We start from the raw sequence: 21951 nt of genomic DNA on the forward strand, positions 1-21951 counted from the left end.
GGACAGGGAGAGGGGGAGACAGGGAGCGGGGGGAGACAGGGCGAGGGGAGACGGGAGAGGGGGGAGACAGGGAGAGAGGGGGAGACAGGAGAGGGGGGAGAGTGAGGGAAGGGAGAGGGCAGACAGGGAGGAGGGGAGCGAGAGACAGGGAGAGGGGAGACAGGGAGACGGGAGAGGGGAGACAGGGAGAGGAGGGAGACAGGGAGAGGGGGAGAATGGTGAGAGGTTGAAATATCAACATATCCTAACATTTCATTAGTCTGTATTTAGTCTCACAGAGGAAAAATTATAATCGGATTTGCAAGAGACACCTGACATAACCCACAAATAGAAAGCAGGTGGCATGAAATAAGCAACACGTGTTGAGAAATGAATACTGTTAGCAGCTAGTACTCTTACCCCTTGTCATTGCCGCCTCCTATGACACTCTTGACACGACAGGGCCAGGCTGAGTAGAGAGAAGGACACACCATTATGGAGTTATTGGAGTATTAACAGCTCAGTATCCCTATACTTCACACTACCAAAAACAAGACAAACAATGTCATAGGCCAGGGCTCAGACCCCTCTGACAATGAGGATGAAGAGGAAGATAAAGGTCTGGACACCAGTTCAGGGCTCAGACCCCTCTGACAATGAGGATGAAGAGGAAGATAAAGGTCTGGACACCAGTTCAGGGCTCAGACCCCTCTGACAATGAGGATGAAGAGGAAGATAAAGGTCTGGACACCAGTTCAGGGCTCAGACCCCTCTGACAATGAGGATGAAGAGGAAGATAAAGGTCTGGACACCAGTTCAGGGCTCAGACCCCTCTGACAATGAGGATGAAGAGGAAGATAAAGGTCTGGACACCAGTTCAGGGCTCAGACCCCTCTGACAATGAGGATGAAGAGGAAGATAAAGGTCTGGACACCAGTTCAGGGCTCAGACCCCTCTGACAATGAGGATGAAGAGGAAGATAAAGGTCTGGACACCAGTTCAGGGCTCAGACCCCTCTGACAATGAGGATGAAGAGGAAGATAAAGGTCTGGACACCAGTTCAGGGCTCAGACCCCTCTGACAATGAGGATGAAGAGGAAGATAAAGGTCTGGACACCAGTTCAGGGCTCAGACCCCTCTGACAATGAGGATGAAGAGGAAGATAAAGGTCTGGACACCAGTTCAGGGCTCAGACCCCTCTGACAATGAGGATGAAGAGGAAGATAAAGGTCTGGACACCAGTTCAGGGCTCAGACCCCTCTGACAATGAGGATGAAGAGGAAGATAAAGGTCTGGACACCAGTTCAGGGCTCAGACCCCTCTGACAATGAGGATGAAGAGGAAGATAAAGGTCTGGACACCAGTTCAGGGCTCAGACCCCTCTGACAATGAGGATGAAGAGGAAGATAAAGGTCTGGACACCAGTTCAGGGCTCAGACCCCTCTGACAATGAGGATGAAGAGGAAGATAAAGGTCTGGACACCAGTTCAGGGCTCAGACCCCTCTGACAATGAGGATGAAGAGGAAGATAAAGGTCTGGACACCAGTTCAGGGCTCAGACCCCTCTGACAATGAGGATGAAGAGGAAGATAAAGGTCTGGACACCAGTTCAGGGCTCAGACCCCTCTGACAATGAGGATGAAGAGGAAGATAAAGGTCTGGACACCAGTTCAGGGCTCAGACCCCTCTGACAATGAGGATGAAGAGGAAGATAAAGGTCTGGACACCAGTTCAGGGCTCAGACCCCTCTGACAATGAGGATGAAGAGGAAGATAAAGGTCTGGACACCAGTTCAGGGCTCAGACCCCTCTGACAATGAGGATGAAGAGGAAGATAAAGGTCTGGACACCAGTTCAGGGCTCAGACCCCTCTGACAATGAGGATGAAGAGGAAGATAAAGGTCTGGACACCAGTTCAGGGCTCAGACCCCTCTGACAATGAGGATGAAGAGGAAGATAAAGGTCTGGACACCAGTTCAGGGCTCAGACCCCTCTGACAATGAGGATGAAGAGGAAGATAAAGGTCTGGACACCAGTTCAGGGCTCAGACCCCTCTGACAATGAGGATGAAGAGGAAGATAAAGGTCTGGACACCAGTTCAGGGCTCAGACCCCTCTGACAATGAGGATGAAGAGGAAGATAAAGGTCTGGACACCAGTTCAGGGCTCAGACCCCTCTGACAATGAGGATGAAGAGGAAGATAAAGGTCTGGACACCAGTTCAGGGCTCAGACCCCTCTGACAATGAGGATGAAGAGGAAGATAAAGGTCTGGACACCAGTTCAGGGCTCAGACCCCTCTGACAATGAGGATGAAGAGGAAGATAAAGGTCTGGACACCAGTTCAGGGCTCAGACCCCTCTGACAATGAGGATGAAGAGGAAGATAAAGGTCTGGACACCAGTTCAGGGCTCAGACCCCTCTGACAATGAGGATGAAGAGGAAGATAAAGGTCTGGACACCAGTTCAGGGCTCAGACCCCTCTGACAATGAGGATGAAGAGGAAGATAAAGGTCTGGACACCAGTTCAGGGCTCAGACCCTCTGACAATGAGGATGAAGAGGAAGATAAAGGTCTGGACACCAGTTCAGGGCTCAGACCCCTCTGACAATGAGGATGAAGAGGAAGATAAAGGTCTGGACACCAGTTCAGGGCTCAGACCCCTCTGACAATGAGGATGAAGAGGAAGATAAAGGTCTGGACACCAGTTCAGGGCTCAGACCCCTCTGACAATGAGGATGAAGAGGAAGATAAAGGTCTGGACACCAGTTCAGGGCTCAGACCCCTCTGACAATGAGGATGAAGAGGAAGATAAAGGTCTGGACACCAGTTCAGGGCTCAGACCCCTCTGACAATGAGGATGAAGAGGAAGATAAAGGTCTGGACACCAGTTCAGGGCTCAGACCCCTCTGACAATGAGGATGAAGAGGAAGATAAAGGTCTGGACACCAGTTCAGGGCTCAGACCCCTCTGACAATGAGGATGAAGAGGAAGATAAAGGTCTGGACACCAGTTCAGGGCTCAGACCCCTCTGACAATGAGGATGAAGAGGAAGATAAAGGTCTGGACACCAGTTCAGGGCTCAGACCCCTCTGACAATGAGGATGAAGAGGAAGATAAAGGTCTGGACACCAGTTCAGGGCTCAGACCCCTCTGACAATGAGGATGAAGAGGAAGATAAAGGTCTGGACACCAGTTCAGGGCTCAGACCCCTCTGACAATGAGGATGAAGAGGAAGATAAAGGTCTGGACACCAGTTCAGGGCTCAGACCCCTCTGACAATGAGGATGAAGAGGAAGATAAAGGTCTGGACACCAGTTCAGGGCTCAGACCCTCTGACAATGAGGATGAAGAGGAAGATAAAGGTCTGGACACCAGTTCAGGGCTCAGACCCCTCTGACAATGAGGATGAAGAGGAAGATAAAGGTCTGGACACCAGTTCAGGGCTCAGACCCCTCTGACAATGAGGATGAAGAGGAAGATAAAGGTCTGGACACCAGTTCAGGGCTCAGACCCCTCTGACAATGAGGATGAAGAGGAAGATAAAGGTCTGGACACCAGTTCAGGGCTCAGACCCTCTGACAATGAGGATGAAGAGGAAGATAAAGGTCTGGACACCAGTTCAGGGCTCAGACCCCTCTGACAATGAGGATGAAGAGGAAGATAAAGGTCTGGACACCAGTTCAGGGCTCAGACCCCTCTGACAATGAGGATGAAGAGGAAGATAAAGGTCTGGACACCAGTTCAGGGCTCAGACCCCTCTGACAATGAGGATGAAGAGGAAGATAAAGGTCTGGACACCAGTTCAGGGCTCAGACCCCTCTGACAATGAGGATGAAGAGGAAGATAAAGGTCTGGACACCAGTTCAGGGCTCAGACCCCTCTGACAATGAGGATGAAGAGGAAGATAAAGGTCTGGACACCAGTTCAGGGCTCAGACCCCTCTGACAATGAGGATGAAGAGGAAGATAAAGGTCTGGACACCAGTTCAGGGCTCAGACCCCTCTGACAATGAGGATGAAGAGGAAGATAAAGGTCTGGACACCAGTTCAGGGCTCAGACCCCTCTGACAATGAGGATGAAGAGGAAGATAAAGGTCTGGACACCAGTTCAGGGCTCAGACCCCTCTGACAATGAGGATGAAGAGGAAGATAAAGGTCTGGACACCAGTTCAGGGCTCAGACCCCTCTGACAATGAGGATGAAGAGGAAGATAAAGGTCTGGACACCAGTTCAGGGCTCAGACCCCTCTGACAATGAGGATGAAGAGGAAGATAAAGGTCTGGACACCAGTTCAGGGCTCAGACCCCTCTGACAATGAGGATGAAGAGGAAGATAAAGGTCTGGACACCAGTTCAGGGCTCAGACCCCTCTGACAATGAGGATGAAGAGGAAGATAAAGGTCTGGACACCAGTTCAGGGCTCAGACCCCTCTGACAATGAGGATGAAGAGGAAGATAAAGGTCTGGACACCAGTTCAGGGCTCAGACCCCTCTGACAATGAGGATGAAGAGGAAGATAAAGGTCTGGACACCAGTTCAGGGCTCAGACCCCTCTGACAATGAGGATGAAGAGGAAGATAAAGGTCTGGACACCAGTTCAGGGCTCAGACCCCTCTGACAATGAGGATGAAGAGGAAGATAAAGGTCTGGACACCAGTTCAGGGCTCAGACCCCTCTGACAATGAGGATGAAGAGGAAGATAAAGGTCTGGACACCAGTTCAGGGCTCAGACCCCTCTGACAATGAGGATGAAGAGGAAGATAAAGGTCTGGACACCAGTTCAGGGCTCAGACCCCTCTGACAATGAGGATGAAGAGGAAGATAAAGGTCTGGACACCAGTTCAGGGCTCAGACCCCTCTGACAATGAGGATGAAGAGGAAGATAAAGGTCTGGACACCAGTTCAGGGCTCAGACCCCTCTGACAATGAGGATGAAGAGGAAGATAAAGGTCTGGACACCAGTTCAGGGCTCAGACCCCTCTGACAATGAGGATGAAGAGGAAGATAAAGGTCTGGACACCAGTTCAGGGCTCAGACCCCTCTGACAATGAGGATGAAGAGGAAGATAAAGGTCTGGACACCAGTTCAGGGCTCAGACCCCTCTGACAATGAGGATGAAGAGGAAGATAAAGGTCTGGACACCAGTTCAGGGCTCAGACCCCTCTGACAATGAGGATGAAGAGGAAGATAAAGGTCTGGACACCAGTTCAGGGCTCAGACCCCTCTGACAATGAGGATGAAGAGGAAGATAAAGGTCTGGACACCAGTTCAGGGCTCAGACCCCTCTGACAATGAGGATGAAGAGGAAGATAAAGGTCTGGACACCAGTTCAGGGCTCAGACCCCTCTGACAATGAGGATGAAGAGGAAGATAAAGGTCTGGACACCAGTTCAGGGCTCAGACCCCTCTGACAATGAGGATGAAGAGGAAGATAAAGGTCTGGACACCAGTTCAGGGCTCAGACCCCTCTGACAATGAGGATGAAGAGGAAGATAAAGGTCTGGACACCAGTTCAGGGCTCAGACCCCTCTGACAATGAGGATGAAGAGGAAGATAAAGGTCTGGACACCAGTTCAGGGCTCAGACCCCTCTGACAATGAGGATGAAGAGGAAGATAAAGGTCTGGACACCAGTTCAGGGCTCAGACCCCTCTGACAATGAGGATGAAGAGGAAGATAAAGGTCTGGACACCAGTTCAGGGCTCAGACCCCTCTGACAATGAGGATGAAGAGGAAGATAAAGGTCTGGACACCAGTTCAGGGCTCAGACCCCTCTGACAATGAGGATGAAGAGGAAGATAAAGGTCTGGACACCAGTTCAGGGCTCAGACCCCTCTGACAATGAGGATGAAGAGGAAGATAAAGGTCTGGACACCAGTTCAGGGCTCAGACCCCTCTGACAATGAGGATGAAGAGGAAGATAAAGGTCTGGACACCAGTTCAGGGCTCAGACCCCTCTGACAATGAGGATGAAGAGGAAGATTAGCTCACTCTCTCCCGTCGTTAAACTGGATCAACCGATACAATCTACCTCAGTATGTCCATGAGGCAGACAGATCCATTAGTGGTGTGTTCAAATCAATGATATATTTTTCCACATCATCATCAATCATATGAAGGGATAAATAGAGAGGGAGGGATGGGGGGAAGGGGAAAGTAAGGGATGGAGTGGTGTCTTGATGCTCTTCTGAAAGGAGGAAGATGAGCAGTCTGACTTGGGGAGGGAAGGAGGGGTGGATGGATGAAGGGATGAAAGTAAACAGGGATGAGGGAAGGAGGGAGGGATAGAGGGAGAGGTCTCTTACTTGAGACTCTCCTGAGAGGAGGAGGATGAGCGGTCTGATTGGGGGAGGGACACAACGCTGTCAGAACTTTTCAGGTGAGACTGGAGAGCCTTCTGATAGGTCGACTCCAGGGCCTGGAAAAGATGCTCCGCTTCCCTGCTATAGTGGCCATGGAAACCCCAATAACACCTATGGGTGAGGGAGGAAGGAGGGGGTGGAGAAGGTTTGAGGTCACATAGGTCATAGCCCCTCATATCAGTACATGAACAGAACTGTCAGCACACATTTTCTAAAACGTTTACATTTGAGTCATTTAGCAGACAAACTTATCAAGAGCGACTTACAGGAGCAATTAGGGTTAAGTGCCTTGCTCATGGGCACATCGACAGAGCCTTGTTGGCTCTGGGATTCGAACCAGCAACCGTTCAGTTACTGGCCCTTTGCTCTAACCACTAAGCTACCTGCGACCCCTGCGACATACCTCTGATAGGTCACCGGAGGGAAAGTTACATACTGTATGAGACAATGCCCGGAGGAATTTATATTCGTAGTAAAATAAGAGACACCGAGAGATGTCATTTTATTCCATATTGTCATCCATACTGTCAGTCATGAAATCATAAAGCAATATATTACTTTTTACAAACTGCAAAGACCAATTCATTGTTTTACTGAGGACAAATTCAGACAAATGTACCAAATAAACAACCATAAAAACAGAACTTACTTTCTGGCCACGGACCTGGCCTCTGAGTCGGCATCATGGATCCCTTTCTTGATGGTCTCCGTCAGAATAGCCACGTGCCTGGTGGGATAGTAGGCAAACATGACAGAGACAACTTCAGGTACAGCAGCCAGGAAACCAAAACTACACCAACAGAGGGGTCACCCAGTCCCCCCCCCCTCTCCCCCTGAGACTTCTGTTAATACTCCTTTCTTCTCTCTCTCACTCTACTATCCCACCGCTCTTCTGCTATCCTCCACTCTCCTCTACGGGTGGAAAGTGACCATACAGCACGCTTTCTACATGCTTTTTAAACTCTCTGCAAGGTTGTCGTGGCAACCATGGGGGATGCTTCGTGGAGAGTCTGATGGTGATGGCTCACTCCAGGCCTCCATAATCATCAATTTAACTAGCAAAGACCAAAGATCATCAGTTGTTAGTGTTTATGTCCTTGGATAAATACAGTATTAGCATGCAGAGTTTATCCGGAAAGGGTGTATGTTTACCTCTCCAGTGTGTGTGTCTGCCACTCCAGTGTGTGTGTTTACCTCTCCAGTGTGTGTGTCTGCCACTCCAGTGTGTGTGTTTACCTCTCCAGTGTGTGTGTTTACCTCTCCAGTGTGTGTGTTTACCTCTCCAGTGTGTGTGTTTACCTCTCCAGTGTGTGTGTTTACCTCTCCAGGGTGTGTGTTTACCTCTCCAGGGTGTGTGTTTACCTCTCCAGTGTGTGTGTCTGCCACTCCAGTGTGTGTGTTTACCTCTCCAGTGTGTGTGTCTGCCACTCCAGTGTGTGTGTTTACCTCTCCAGTGTGTGTGTTTACCTCTCCAGGGTGTGTGTTTACCTCTCCAGTGTGTGTGTTTACCTCTCCAGTGTGTGTGTCTGCCACTCCAGTGTGTGTGTTTACCTCTCCAGTGTGTGTGTCTGCCACTCCAGTGTGTGTGTTTACCTCTCCAGTGTGTGTGTTTACCTCTCCAGTGTGTGTGTTTACCTCTCCAGTGTGTGTGTTTACCTCTCCAGTGTGTGTGTTTACCTCTCCAGGGTGTGTGTTTACCTCTCCAGTGTGTGTGTTTACCTCTCCAGTGTGTGTGTTTACCTCTCCAGTGTGTGTGTTTACCTCTCCAGTGTGTGTGTTTACCTCTCCAGTGTGTGTGTTTACCTCTCCAGTGTGTGTGTTTACCTTTCCAGTGTGTGTGTTTACCTCTCCAGTGTGTGTGTTTACCTCTCCAGTGTGTGTGTCTGCCTCTCCAGTGTGTGTGTCTGCCTCTCCAGTGTGTGTGTTTGCCTCTCCAGTGTGTGTGTTTCCCTCCCGGGTGTGTGTTTACCTCTCCAGGGTGTGTGTTTACCTCTCCAGTGTGTGTGTTTAACTCTCCAGTGTGTGTGTTTACTTCTCCAGTGTGTGTGTTTACCTCTCCAGTGTGTGTGTTTACCTCTCCAGTGTGTGTGTTTACCTCTCCAGTGTGTGTGTTTACCTCTCCAGTGTGTGTGTTTACCTCTCCAGGGTGTGTGTTTACCTCTCCAGGGTGTGTGTTTACCTCTCCAGGGTGTGTGTTTACCTCTCCAGTGTGTGTGTCTGCCTCTCCAGTGTGTGTGTTTACCTCTCCAGTGTGTGTGTCTGCCACTCCAGTAATAACAGCTCTAGGAACTCATAACTGCGTCTGGAGAGAAAGAGGAGACATGATGAGAGGTAACACATATATAAGGGAAACCTCAGGGAAAGACAGAAGATGTTCACACCAAATGATTTCACAGGGGATCTTTGAGTCTTTACCGTCTGACTGCCACTGATTTGGACGTGCAGTTACTAGTGATGATTGGGATGAGACGTGAGTAGTGTGTATGCTGGAAGAAAGAGGAGGAGGTCCCAGAGGTCTTCAGATACAGGTTATTTTCCACCTCCCAGTGTCTTAACAACACATTTCACAACCAGATATCAGTCATACTGAGTAATAAATACATCAGGAAATTATTCATTTTCTGTTTGACACAGTACCTAATGCATGAATCCCATTCATCCAATGTGATTCAACCCCTGACGTAGGGTATATGAATGTCTGCATGCACAGTTTGTGTGCAGTACTCACCCTGAGGATGAGACGTATGGCTGCCATGCCAGACGTGGCCATCACCTTGGCACTGTTGGGCACCAGGTTGAGCAGTGTGGGCATCAGGGTCTCTGCACAGTGGTCAAACTTGTTGCCCATTAGCGTGGACAGGTATCTGAAGAGGGGAGGGGAGAGATTGAACACATACAGCAAATCAATATCAATCAAAGATGTTAAATCTCCTCAGAAACATTTGATTCAACGTACTGGAACTTATACTGGACAAGAATATAAATGCAACATGCAACAATTTCAAAGATTTTAGTGAGTTACAGTTCATATAAGGAAATCAGACAATTGAAATAAATAAATTAGGCCCTAATCTATGGATTTCACATGACTGGGCAGGGGCGCAGCCATGGGTGGACCTGGGAGGGCATAGGCCCACCCACTGGGGAGCCAGGCCCAGCCAATCAGAATTAGTTTTTCTCTACAAAAGGGCTTTATTACAGACAGAAATACTTCTCAGCAAACCCCCCCTCCTCTGAAGATCCCGAAGGTGAAGAAGCCGGATGTGGAGATCCTGGGCTGGCGTGGTTACACGTGATCTGTGGTTGTTAGGCTGGTTGGACATATTGCCAAATTCATTGGAGGTGGCTTATGGTAGAGAAATTAACATTAAATTCTCTGGCAATTGCTCTGGTGGGCATTCCTGCAGTCTGTATGCTAATTGCACACTCCCTCAATTTGAGACATCTGTGTCATTGTGTTGTGTGACAAAACTGCACATTTTAGAGTGGCCTTTTATTGTCACCAGCACAAGTTTCACATTTGTAAGTAATCATCATGCTGTTTAATCAGCTTCTTGATAATGTGCCATGTAAAAATGTGTGCCATGTAAAATATGTGCCATGTAAAAAAGCTAACGTTTAAGTTCCTTGCTATGATATGAGAACATATGAAAGTTGGTGGTTCCTTTTAACATGAGACTTCAATATTCCAAGGTTTTAGGTTGTAGTTACTATAGTATTTATAGGACTATTTATCTCTGTACCATTTGTATTTCATATACCTTTGACTATTGGATGTTCTTATAGGCACTATAGTATTGCCAGTGTAACAGTATAGCTCCGTCCCCCTCCTCGCCCCTACCTGGGCTCGAACCAGGAACACATCGACATCAGCCACACTCGAAGCATTGTTACCCATCGCTCCACAAAAGCCAAGCGATGTTACCCATCGCTCCTTGCAGCGCAAGGGGAATAACTACTCCAAATCTAAAAGCGAGTGATGTTTGAAACAGTATTAGCGCACACCCAGCTAACTAGCTACAGCCATTAGGCTGATGGGCTTGAAGTCATAAACAGCGCTGTGCTTGCGAAGAGCTGCTGGCTCTAAATATTTAAATATTCTTGTTACATTGCACAACCTTCAATATATGTCATAATTACGTAAAATTCTGGCAAATTAGTTCGCAATGAGCCAGGCAGCCCAAACTGTTGCATATACCCTGACTCTGCGTGCAATGAACGCAAGAGAAATGACACAATTTCACCTGGTTAATATTGCCTGCTAAACTGGATTAGTAGTTATAACTAGTGATTATGATTGATAGTTTTTTATAAGATAAGTTTAATGCTAGCTAGCAACTTACCTTGGCTTACTGCATTCACGTAACAGGCAGGCTCCTCGTGGAGTGCAATGGTTGGAGCGTTGAACTAGTTAACTGTGCGGTTGCAAGATTGAAACCCCTGAGCTGACAAGGTGAAAATCTGTCGTTCTGCCCCTGAACAAGGCAGTTAACCCACAGTTCCTAGGCAGTCATTGAAAATAAGTATGTGTTCTTAACTGACTTGCCTAGTTAAATAAAAGGTATTTCCGATTGTTTTGAAAACTTGAAATCGGCCCTAATTAATCGGCCATTCCGATTAATCGATCGACCTCTAGTCAAGATACACATTTAAAGATCAGGTTGATTTACAAACTGGGCCAGATGGGACGAGGAGCTTCCCTCCCTTTAATGTCACCACTTTACTGTGGCATTTCCCAGAGCTGCTACATATGTAACCACTGCCTCTGGTCAGCCTTACTCAACCACTCTGAGATAGCAGCTTTTGGAACAGATGGTTAGCTCAACAGTGTAGATAACTCTACTTGGCATAGAAGTGGAAGAGAGAAGTTGAAAGCTGGTTTGCGTGTCTGCAGGTCCTTACCCCAGTGTGATGCAGGCCTCTCGTACCACCTGGGACCTCAGGTCTTTAGCAGACAGCTTCAGAGGGGCCTCCAGCAGACGGAGTTGCTGAGGGAAACTATCATACTCCAGCGCTCCAGCCAGGAGCAGAGAACGCACCTTCTTCAGCTAGACAGAGGAAACACAAACGTTTACGCTACAACAGTAGTTTCTGACTGTTTATAGACTACTACTGTCAACAAAGCCAGTATATACAGTACAAGGTGCTGAGATGGTCATGCAGACATTGATCATTGGTTCAGTGGTTGTGGTCCTTACAGCGATGACTCTGTGCTCCCAGTCGTTTTTGTCATCAGACAGAACCTCCCGGACCTTGGAGAGGTTGTCCTCCATCTCTCTGTTGGAGTGGATCTGGAGAGGAGAGGAAAGACAGGAGTCAGACTGGGGTTGATAGCAATTTATACTGTAAACACACACACAGAACCCCTATCTGTGCATGTTACCTGGATAGTAGGAACCTCTTCAAAAGCCTTGATGAAGTCCTCCTCATCTACTGCTCCTGCAGCAGCATCTTTAGCAGAGATCTTGCCGGGTCCGGTGGCAGAGCTGGGCCTGCGGACAGAAGCTGCAGCTACAGTCCTCCTCCCGCTGGGGGGCGCCTTGGAGGACGATGCGGAGGAGCAGGACCTGCCCCCGTCCACAGAGTCCTCATCATCAAAGTTCTTATCTGCCAGGGGAGAGAGGAGAGGAGTGGCGTTAGTCCAGTTTTAAGTTATATCATTTCTGCATTGGTGACCACCATGTTCATTAGGACACACCTTAGGGAAACAAAAACAAGCATTTTATATTGGACACCTAGCCTAGTATGTTCCAGTTTCACTTCTGTTTCCTGCCTACTGAGCTCGACCCTGTTGTTTGGGGTGAGTGTGTGGGTGTTGTAACCCACCCATCTGCCATGCTGGGTGTAGCTAGCTCATTTCATCTGGATTGTCACTGTTACATGAATACAATCTGTTCTGTCACCTCTACAGTTTTCCGGTTTACGAGGGATTATGAACGAAGAGAAAATATGATCCTGGAGAGATGCCTGGAGCCAACATTATTTCCCAGAAAGCTACGTGAGAGAACAGTAATGTACTCCTCAGCAGGAAGACAAACTGCACACCATTAAAAAATAAAAAATCTTAGGAGGGATTCATACAATAAAAATAGCGAATCAGAGCCTGTTTAAAGGTTGTGTCCCAAACATCATAGTAACGTTAGTGGTAATTATGAAAGACAGCAAAACAAGTCACCATTCAGACAACCAGACCGATATCTCCATAAACAAAGCAACAGGCAGGCACACGGAGAGAAACGCCCCGTTCACAGCTGTCTTCCCCCACTCATCCTCCTCACAACACTCCATTCCTCCACCAGACTGCTAACCTGTAATTACCATCAAACCAGTATATATCTACTAAGAGAGAGAGAGCGAGAGAGAGAAGAATTTGAGAAAGGCAGATCAATTGGGGAAAAGAGAGGAGGGAAAAAAAACATCGGGGAGTGTGAGAGGAATAGAGAGAGAGACACACACCACGTAAAGAGAATATATTATAAATAGCATCTGGTTCTTACAGGCACAGATCTTCTTACACACCAGCTTCCTCAGCATCATGATCTATAACACGCGCTCTAAAGTATTTCCTCACCACGCTTCTGCATCAGCAGTGTGTGTGTGTGTGTGTCTGTGTGACGCGTGCCTTTGTGAGGGTGCTTGTGCAGCTCTGTGATGACAGTGCTAGACCAGCTTCCCCCTTAAACCCTTCTGTCCAAGGGTTAGCTGTCAAACACAGTGGTGTGTGTGTGTGTGTGTGTGTGTGTGTGTGTGTGTGTGTGTGTGTGTGTGTGTGTGTGTGTGGCAGTTCCTGCATTGCCAGCCTGGTGTGACATGTCCTTAGGGACATTGGTTGTCCACCACAGAGGGAGGGGAGGGGCCAGCACCTGTGATGTCACCTCTGATCAATCATTGTTTATTCAGGGTGTTGCTGGAGGAAAAAACAAAAGGAACCTAGCCTGGTGGTCATTGGCCCAGGATAAAAAACACAGTTTATAGTCCCACTACTGTTACTTACGCACATTACGCATATTCATATGTATGAATACGTATGTAAATGAATTCCTATTTTTACAGCACGTCACACCATAACATTAGCATACCTCAACATTGTGTTGGCTTCATTTTTCCCTGGAGCCTGTCTAGCATGCTGTCAAACTATCTCAGTGAAAACCGTCACTAGCTCACCCACCCAGTTAAGAAAGCCATTGTTACAACATAACAAAAGCATAAAATCAATTATGCTTTGCCTCATGAAAGCTGCTGATATTATACATAGTTTGCCTGGAGTCACCCTGCTCTAGCATCCATCTGCCCATAGTTTGCCTGGAGTCACCCTGCTCTAGCATCCATCTGCCCATAGTTTGCCTGGAGTCACCCTGCTCTAGCATCCATCTGCCCATAGTTTGCCTGGAGTCACCCTGCTCTAGCATCCATCTGCCCATAGTTTGCCTGGAGTCACCCTGCTCTAGCATCCATCTGCCCATAGTTTGCCTGGAGTCACCCTGCTCTAGCATCCATCTGCCCTTAGTTTATATAAAAGAAAACATAAAGCACATACTGCTTTTAGAAAACATCCCTCTCATGTTTGTATGCATACTCACACAGCAGTGCTTTATTACACTGATCGAGAGTCAAGTTATGGCCCCTTAGCTCTCTAGTGTAGTGTTAGTTATTTAGGTGTGGCGTGTGGGGGTTAGCATTATCACTGTGAGACAACAGTCTCAGTGATGACTGAGGTTAGCATTATCACTGTGAGACAACAGTCTCAGTGATGACTGAGGTTAGCATTATCACTGTGAGACAATAGTCAATACAGTGATGACTGAGGTTAGCATTATCACTGTGAGACAACAGTCTCAGTGATGACTGAGGTTAGCATTATCACTGTGAGACAACAGTCTCAGTGATGACTGAGGTTAGCATTATCACTGTGAGACAACAGTCAATACAGTGATGACTGAGGTTAGCATTATCACTGTGAGACAATAGTCTCAGTGATGACTGAGGTTAGCATTATCACTGTGAGACAACAGTCTCAGTGATGACTGAGGTTAGCATTATCACTGTGAGACAACAGTCTCAGTGATGACTGAGGTTAGCATTATCACTGTGAGACAATAGTCTCAGTCATGACTGAGGTTATCATTATCACTGTGAGACAATAGTCTCAGTGATGACTGAGGTTATCATTATCACTGTGAGACAATAGTCAATACAGTGATGACTGAGGTTAGCATTATCACTGTGAGACAATAGTCAATACAGTGATGACTGAGGTTATCATTATCACTGTGAGACAATAGTCAATACAGTGATGACTGAGGTTAGCATTATCACTGTGAGACAATAGTCAATACAGTGATGCCTGAGGTTATCATTATCACTGTGAGACAATAGTCAATACAGTGATGACTGAGGTTAGCATTATCACTGTGAGACAATAGTCAATACAGTGATGACTGAGGTTAGCATTATCACTGTGAGACAATAGTCAATACAGTGATGACTGAGGTTAGCATTATCACTGTGAGACAATAGTCTCAGTGATGACTGAGGTTAGCATTATCACTGTGAGACAATAGTCAATACAGTGATGACTGAGGTTAGCAATATTGTACCAAAGAAACAGAGACGGGACTGCAGCCTGTGAAATGCATGTGAAAAGGCTCATCCAACAGCATCTATCTTACTGACGGCACACGTTCCATTTGCTTTGCACTGAGGCTAGCAGCATCAGGGTACCAGAGAGACAGGGAGGAGACTGCAGCATGTGGGATGGCTCAATCCTTTACTAGGAGGAAATGTCAACTTTATTCAACAGCATTCATCTCATTAACTGAACAACTTCAAATCAGTTTTTCCCTGATCGTTAAATGACATGGAGAGTTTCAGACATAGTTAGAACAAGATAGATAGAACTGTTCTATATCTATGGTCTTAGAGCACTGAAAGAATAGCCTGAGACAAACTCCATGATAATGTTCAGAGAACCCTCCCAAATACCATCTCTAAACGGAGGCTATTTACCTTCAGTTTATTGATTGCAGCAGTTACAGCAGCACTTAATCAAACACTGACACAAAAATGTCTTGAGCTGATTCATACACACATAGGGAGCCATTAACATAGCGAGCGGATGGACGGACACACACACACACCCGTCCTCCCTGGGGGCAGTAGTTAGGTCGTTAGCAGTGTGTCTGTAGCCTGTGGCAGAGGAGGGGTCATGTTAGTAATCCACATCATCATCTAACTCCATCACATCCTGCCTACTCTGCCTTCAGCCTGCTCTGCCCTCAGCCTGCTCTGCCCTCAGCCTGCTCTGCCCTCAGCCTGCTCTGCCCTCAGCCTGCTCTGCCCTCAGCCTGCTCTGCCCTCAGCCTGCTCTGCCCTCAGCCTGCTCTGCCCTCAGCCTGCTCTGCCCTCAGCCTGCTCTGCCCTCAGCCTGCTCTGCCTTCAGCCTGCTCTGCCCTCAGCCTGCTCTGCCCTCAGCCTGCTCTGCCCTCAGCCTGCTCTGCCCTCAGCCTGCTCTGCCCTCAGCCTGCTCTGCCCTCAGCCTGCTCTGCCCTCAGCCTGCTCTGCCCTCAGCCTGCTCTGCCTAGTGATATGATTACTGTAAGCTGGACTGTCCTGTTCTACATGTAGGCTACTATGTGACTATGTATTATATGACCTATTTCTTGAGCTGAATGCTCAAAGTCTTGGACACTGGTCAATGACTGTGTGGAGTAGAGGTCGACCGATTATGATTTTTCAGCGCCGATACCGATTATTGGAGGACCCAAAAAAAAGTTGCTACCGATTCATTTTTATTTATTTATTTGTAATAATGACAATTACAACAATACTGAATGAACACTTATTTTTACTTAATATAATACATCAATAAAATCAATTTAGCTTTAAATAAATAATGAAACATGTTCAATTTGGTTTAAATAATGCAAAAACAAAGTGTTGGAGAAGAAAGTAAAAGTGCAATATGTGCCATGTAAGAAAGCTAATGTTTAAGTTCCTTGCTCAGAACATGAGAACACATGAAAGCTGGTGGTTCCTTTTAACATGAGTCTTCAATATTCCCAGGTAAGAAGTTTTAGATTGTAGTTATTATAGGACTATTTCTCGCTATACGATTTGTATTTCATATCCCTTTGACTATTGGATGTTCTTATAGGCACTTTAGTATTGCCAGTGTAACAGTATAGCTTCCGTCCCTCTCCTCGCCCCTACCTGGGCTCGAATCAGGGACACATCGACAACAGCAACCCTCGAAGCAGCGTTACCCATTCAGAGCAAGGGGAGAAAGCATTGCGAAGAGCTGCTGGCAAAACGCACGAAAGTGCTGTTTGAATGAATGCTTTCGAGCCTGCTGGTGCCTACCATCGCTCAATCAGACTGCTCTATCAAATCATAGACTTAATTATAACATAACACACAGAAATACGAGCCGTAGGTCATTAATACCGTCAAATCCGGAAACTATCATCTCAAAAACAAGAGGTTTATTATTTCAGTGAAATACGGAACCGTTCTATATTTTATCTAACAGGTGGCATCCCTAAGTCTAAATATTCTTGTTACATTACACAACCTTCAATGTTATGTCATAATTACGTACAATTCTGGCAAATTAGTTCGCAATGAGCCAGTCTGCCCAAACTGTTGCATATACCCTGACTCTGCGTGCAATGAACGCAAGAGAAGTGACACAATTTCACCTGGTTAATATTGCCTGCTAACCTGGATTTATTTTAGCTAAATATGCAGGTTTAAAAATATATACTTCTGTGCATTGATTTTAAGAAAGGCATTGATGTTTATGGTTAGGTATAGTCGCAAATGTGCTTTTGTTAAATCATTACCCCGTTTGGCGAAGTTGGCTGTCTTTGTTAGGAAGAAATAGTCTTCACACAGTTCGCAACGAGCCAGGCGGCCCAAACTGCTGCATATACCCTGACTCTGTTGCAAGAGAAGTGACACAAATTTTCTACTTAAAATAGGTTTGAAAATATATACTTGTGTATTGATTTTAAGAAAGGCATTGATATTTATGGTTAGGTTCACGTTGGAGCAACGACAGTCCTTTCTCGCTGCATCGATTATATGCAATGCAGGAGACGCTAGATAAACTAGTAATATCATCAACCATGTGTAGTTATAACTAGTGATTATGATTGATTGATTGTTTTTATAAGATAAGTTTAATGCTAGCTAGCAAATTACCTTGGCTTCTTACTGCATTCGCGTAACAGGCAGGCTCCTCGTGGAGTGCAATGTAAAGGCATGTGGTCAGAGCGTTGGACTAGTTAACCATAAGGTTGCAAGATTGAATCCCCGAGCTGACGAGGTAAAAAATCTGTCGTTCTGCCCCTGAACAAGGCAGTTAACCCACCGTTCCTAGGCCGTCATTGAAAATAAGAATGTGTTCTTAACTGACTTGCATAGTTAAATAAAGGTGTAAAAAATATTATTTTTTGTGTGCAAAAATCGGTGTCCAAAAATACTGATTTCCGATTGTTTTGAAAACTTGAAATCAGCCCTAATTAATCAGCCACTCCGATTAATCGGTCAACCTCTAGTATGGAGGATTGGTAGGGAAAGACAGGTAAGACCATCAGTGACTTGTCCTTGATGATAGAAGAGGAATAATATGTCATGGAGAGGTTGTCCTCTCTGGCGCCCTCTGCTGGTGAAAGTGAAACTGCATTGTCTGCCCCATAGAGACAGTCACATCATTGTATGGCTCTATCTAGTTCACAGGAAGTTGTCTGACTGTAGTCTACATCCTTCAGGAAGTTTAACAGTTCAAGTGTCCCCCAACCGCCACAGATTCTCTCTCCAACTAAAACCTCCCCAACACTGCAGGACTGCCATTGACCGCTTTCTGACTGCTGCTAGAGTTGCTCTATAAAGCAATATTATGTAGGAAACTGCTAGCTAGAGCTAGACAAGTACATGGAAGAGAAAGGAAGCCATACGTGACAGCACAGCAGAACTGATATAGGTCAGTACTCAGGCTTCAGGAATGTTACTGAAATGATGCACTGCACTGCCAAACTCAAAGATCAAGGAGAGAACAGACAAAACAAAAATGGATGGGTGGATGGATGGAGAGGATGTCTGTATCTCTGGGGAACAGGAACAGAACAGTAACTTAATGCATTTCTCAGTATATGGAATATCACCAAGGGTCATTATTGCGGTTTCAGGATTACTATAAGGACAAACACTTACTAACAAAACCACCATAAAAATTCACTAGGGAAGAATGCCATTAACAGAATACACACTACACTACCTAATCTGTCCACTAGATGCTGAAGCACCCTGTGTGCTGCACAGGTTGGCATTTATTGGGATGACTCATGTACTGGAGGCAGCTCTGCAGGGTCGTCACTAGCTGGCACAGCCACAAAGTCATAAAAATCAAAGTCAAAAAAGTCATAAAACCACATGCCTAACCTTAAATTAAAGGAAAGATTAACCCATTCTGATTTGTATATTGTTTTGGTGCATTTATGAGCAATGTTATATTCTTTACCAGGGCAAATATTTGTGGTGTATCTGAGCTATTGCCGTTCACACACCCGGTATGACGTAGCATTGCAATAAAGCTGCTCTCACGAGATTGGAAGTGAGATTGCGAAAACACCTTTTAGATTGCGAAAACATCGATTATACATTTCAATACTGGCCAATGTCATAACGCTGGAGGTTGTCTGAGCATTTGTTCACAAAAAAAAATGTTCTCACATATTACTGTTATTTAACATTGTAAATTATAGGAATTGGTGGTTTTGGGTGGATCTTTCCTTTAAGAACAATTTTGACTTTGAAATTGGCCCATCTAGTGGAAATTGCTCAGCTCTGTCTCCAGGACAAGATTTATCCCAATAAACCTGTGTGTGCTGCATGCGCAAGTGGCTGCAGAGCAGATGAGTCCTCATTTCACTCCACATTCTGCAGCATCCTAACTGCGTGGTAGGCAGCACTGGTAATCCCTGGGACACAGATTTATATTTGTGGATTTCTTAGGCTCAGGCGATGCTTTTCTCATGTCCGTTCTAAACTGGAGGGTGAGAAAGAATGGAAGTATTTTCTTTAGTTCCCTCCATGCAAGTGTCTCCTGTCCTGACTGATTCAGGCTCCAGGGGTTCTGAGTACCCAGCTGATCTGGGGGGAGATAGCCTGGTACCAGATCTGTCTAAGGCTGGGGGGAAGAGCATTGCTGCACTGAGTGGCATTCTGTTTTCAACAACTAGTTCCTCCAGCACTGTCCTGGTCTGTCTGTCTGTGAGCCTGTCACTCTAGTCAGCAGTTTACATAAGTCTGAGGGCTTCAGGCTAGGCTAATGTTCAGCACAATGTCATTAGTGATCTCTCATTATGCTGATGCCTATAAGAGCAAACAGGGACCGCTCAGATAAAACACCCACCCCATCCCTCGCTCACTCTGAGACACACGCATGTGCACACGCACAGGCGGACACGCACAGGCGGACACACACAGGCAGACACACAGGCAGACACACACAGGCATACACGCACAGGCGGACACGCACAGGCGGACACACAGGCGGACACACACAGGCGGGCACGCACAGGCAGACACGCACAGGCGGACACGCACAGGCGGACACGCACAGGCGGACACGCACAGGCAGACACGCACAGGCAGACACGCACAGGCAGACAGTCACAGGCGCGCACACTGAATAATAATAACCATTACTAAAGCATTTGACAATGTTCTGCTTCCCTATAATCCCTAAAGGATTTAAATCCATGTGAATCTAACGTTGGGAAAAGGAGAGAAAGAGAGCTCACGCATACTTGGTATCGTTCCTTGACAGCCCGCTATGGGAGGAGTTCCCTGTTGCCATGGTAAAATAACCATAGAAAGGCTTAAGTGGCAGATCAGGTTCAAGACTCTCTTCCCATTGATTGCTCATGTGTCAAGGAGGGTCAAAGATCATCTACCTGGTCATTCAGCTACACTCTTCAGGCTTTTAAATGAGAGATCTCTGATTACTGAATGTAGGATGAAAAGACGATCTTTCCACAGTGCTTGAAAGGCTCTGTTAATTAAAACTGATCTGCTTTGCTACGTAATAAGACAGCCAACAAAGCAAACATATTTTACACACAGAGGGGAAAGTGTGTCCCTAAGGAGCCACCGTACCAGTGGGATCTCTCATACTTTACGGGCAGTGGCGACTGGCTCCATGTTTGCCAGGGTGAGCAGACAGAAATCAGAGACTGAAAATAAGCAAAGAGTCAGTATTAAGTGTGGCCAAGTGTTAGGTGAATGTTGAGTGTTGTAAACAAAGGCAAGAATGTGGTAAAGTAATGGTCTGGCTCTCACCATAAAGTACTACATCCCACTCTGGTAAAGGCAAAACAAAGTGAAAGCCTCCAGCATCAAGTGTACTGTCAGGAGTTAGGCCTAACCTATTCATCAAAGTATGAAAGGACAGAGGTAGACAGACAGACTGGGGATTTAGAACAGAGCCTGCAGCAGCATCCTAACAGTGAAGGTTAGTGGATGTGCTTCAGTCAGACACTTAGTTATGTCTTCAACTCTAGACAGCCGGTTTATTCTGAGCCATGACGTTTGTAAAAATCCTATAACAAACAAGATATAAAGCCTAGGTCAAGCAGCACAACAACATCTGTCCCTATATAGTGCACTACTTTTAAACAGGGCCATATGGTCAACTGTAGTGCATACGATGAAAAGGATGCCATGTGGGACTCACCCTAAATGTTTGGGTTCAGAGTCAAGACTCTGCTGCTGTGACAAATGGGACAATAAAGGCCAGATCTGAAAGGGGAAAAAACACAGGTAAAATGCCATAAACCCAAAAAATATTTGGGGAAATGTTATCACAGCATAGACACACACAGCTGAGACCCGGGCTCTGGGCTGTTTCAGAGGGGGAAAAGTATGTTTCTATACGACTTCATTATAACAAAACAAACAGGTCAGCTCCTCAGTAGTCTCTCTATGTCTCTCTAGAGGAGCATATAGTTAGTTCTTAATGAAGAGTCAATCAAAGGTTGAGATAAAAGACAGCATCCATCTGTCAGTGAGGAAAATCCACCCAGCAGGCTGAAGGGCAATGTCAATAAATTGAACACTGATTGAGATATCCCTGCGTCTATGGCAAGACAGACAGTGATGGATATTCACTTTCTCAGTGGTACTCTTATGGTTATAGCAAGGGCAGTAAAGGAAAGCATTACTTCTATTATTATTAAACTATCCAATTTTATCCTCCAGAATATATATTACAGCAAACAATATGTACTGATAGAAGATAAGACCATTTTATTGGAGAGAATGTATAAGAAAGGTATGATGTTTATGAATGACATTGTAAACAACCAATTCATCTGTGCATATGGAGATGTATGCTGAATACAAAATGATCTAGAAGAAAAAGAAACACACACCTATTTAGGCGAGGTGCTGGCTAGAGGTGCTGGCTAGCGGAGTAGAAAACTAGAAACTAAAAGAGAGCCGTACACTCTAGGAGCTCAGATGCAAAAATGTAATTACCAACGTTTCGACGTCGAAACATCTGAGCTCCTAGAGTGTGCGAATGCAAAATGATAAAACTTACTCATGGCAG

The 21951-nt window shown here is 46.2% G+C and overlaps 1 protein-coding gene across 1 annotated transcript in view; it reads right to left on the minus strand.

Annotated features, from left to right (window-relative positions):
* LOC109870717 (CLIP-associating protein 1-like) overlaps positions 1 to 21951 on the minus strand; it is a 121605-nt gene that overhangs the window by 31668 nt on the left and 67986 nt on the right. Inside the window, exons 9-16 of the mRNA XM_031805554.1 lie at positions 11722 to 11945; positions 11537 to 11629; positions 11241 to 11386; positions 9067 to 9202; positions 8754 to 8824; positions 8581 to 8640; positions 6988 to 7065; positions 6282 to 6449 (exon numbers count right to left, since the gene is read on the minus strand). Of these exons, the coding sequence (XP_031661414.1) occupies positions 6282 to 6449; positions 6988 to 7065; positions 8581 to 8640; positions 8754 to 8824; positions 9067 to 9202; positions 11241 to 11386; positions 11537 to 11629; positions 11722 to 11945 (976 nt within the window). The remainder of the gene's footprint in view (positions 1 to 6281; positions 6450 to 6987; positions 7066 to 8580; positions 8641 to 8753; positions 8825 to 9066; positions 9203 to 11240; positions 11387 to 11536; positions 11630 to 11721; positions 11946 to 21951) is intronic.

The sequence above is a fragment of the Oncorhynchus kisutch genome, linkage group LG26 (assembly GCF_002021735.2).
Source record: "Oncorhynchus kisutch isolate 150728-3 linkage group LG26, Okis_V2, whole genome shotgun sequence".
Taxonomy (NCBI): Eukaryota; Metazoa; Chordata; class Actinopteri; order Salmoniformes; family Salmonidae; genus Oncorhynchus; species Oncorhynchus kisutch.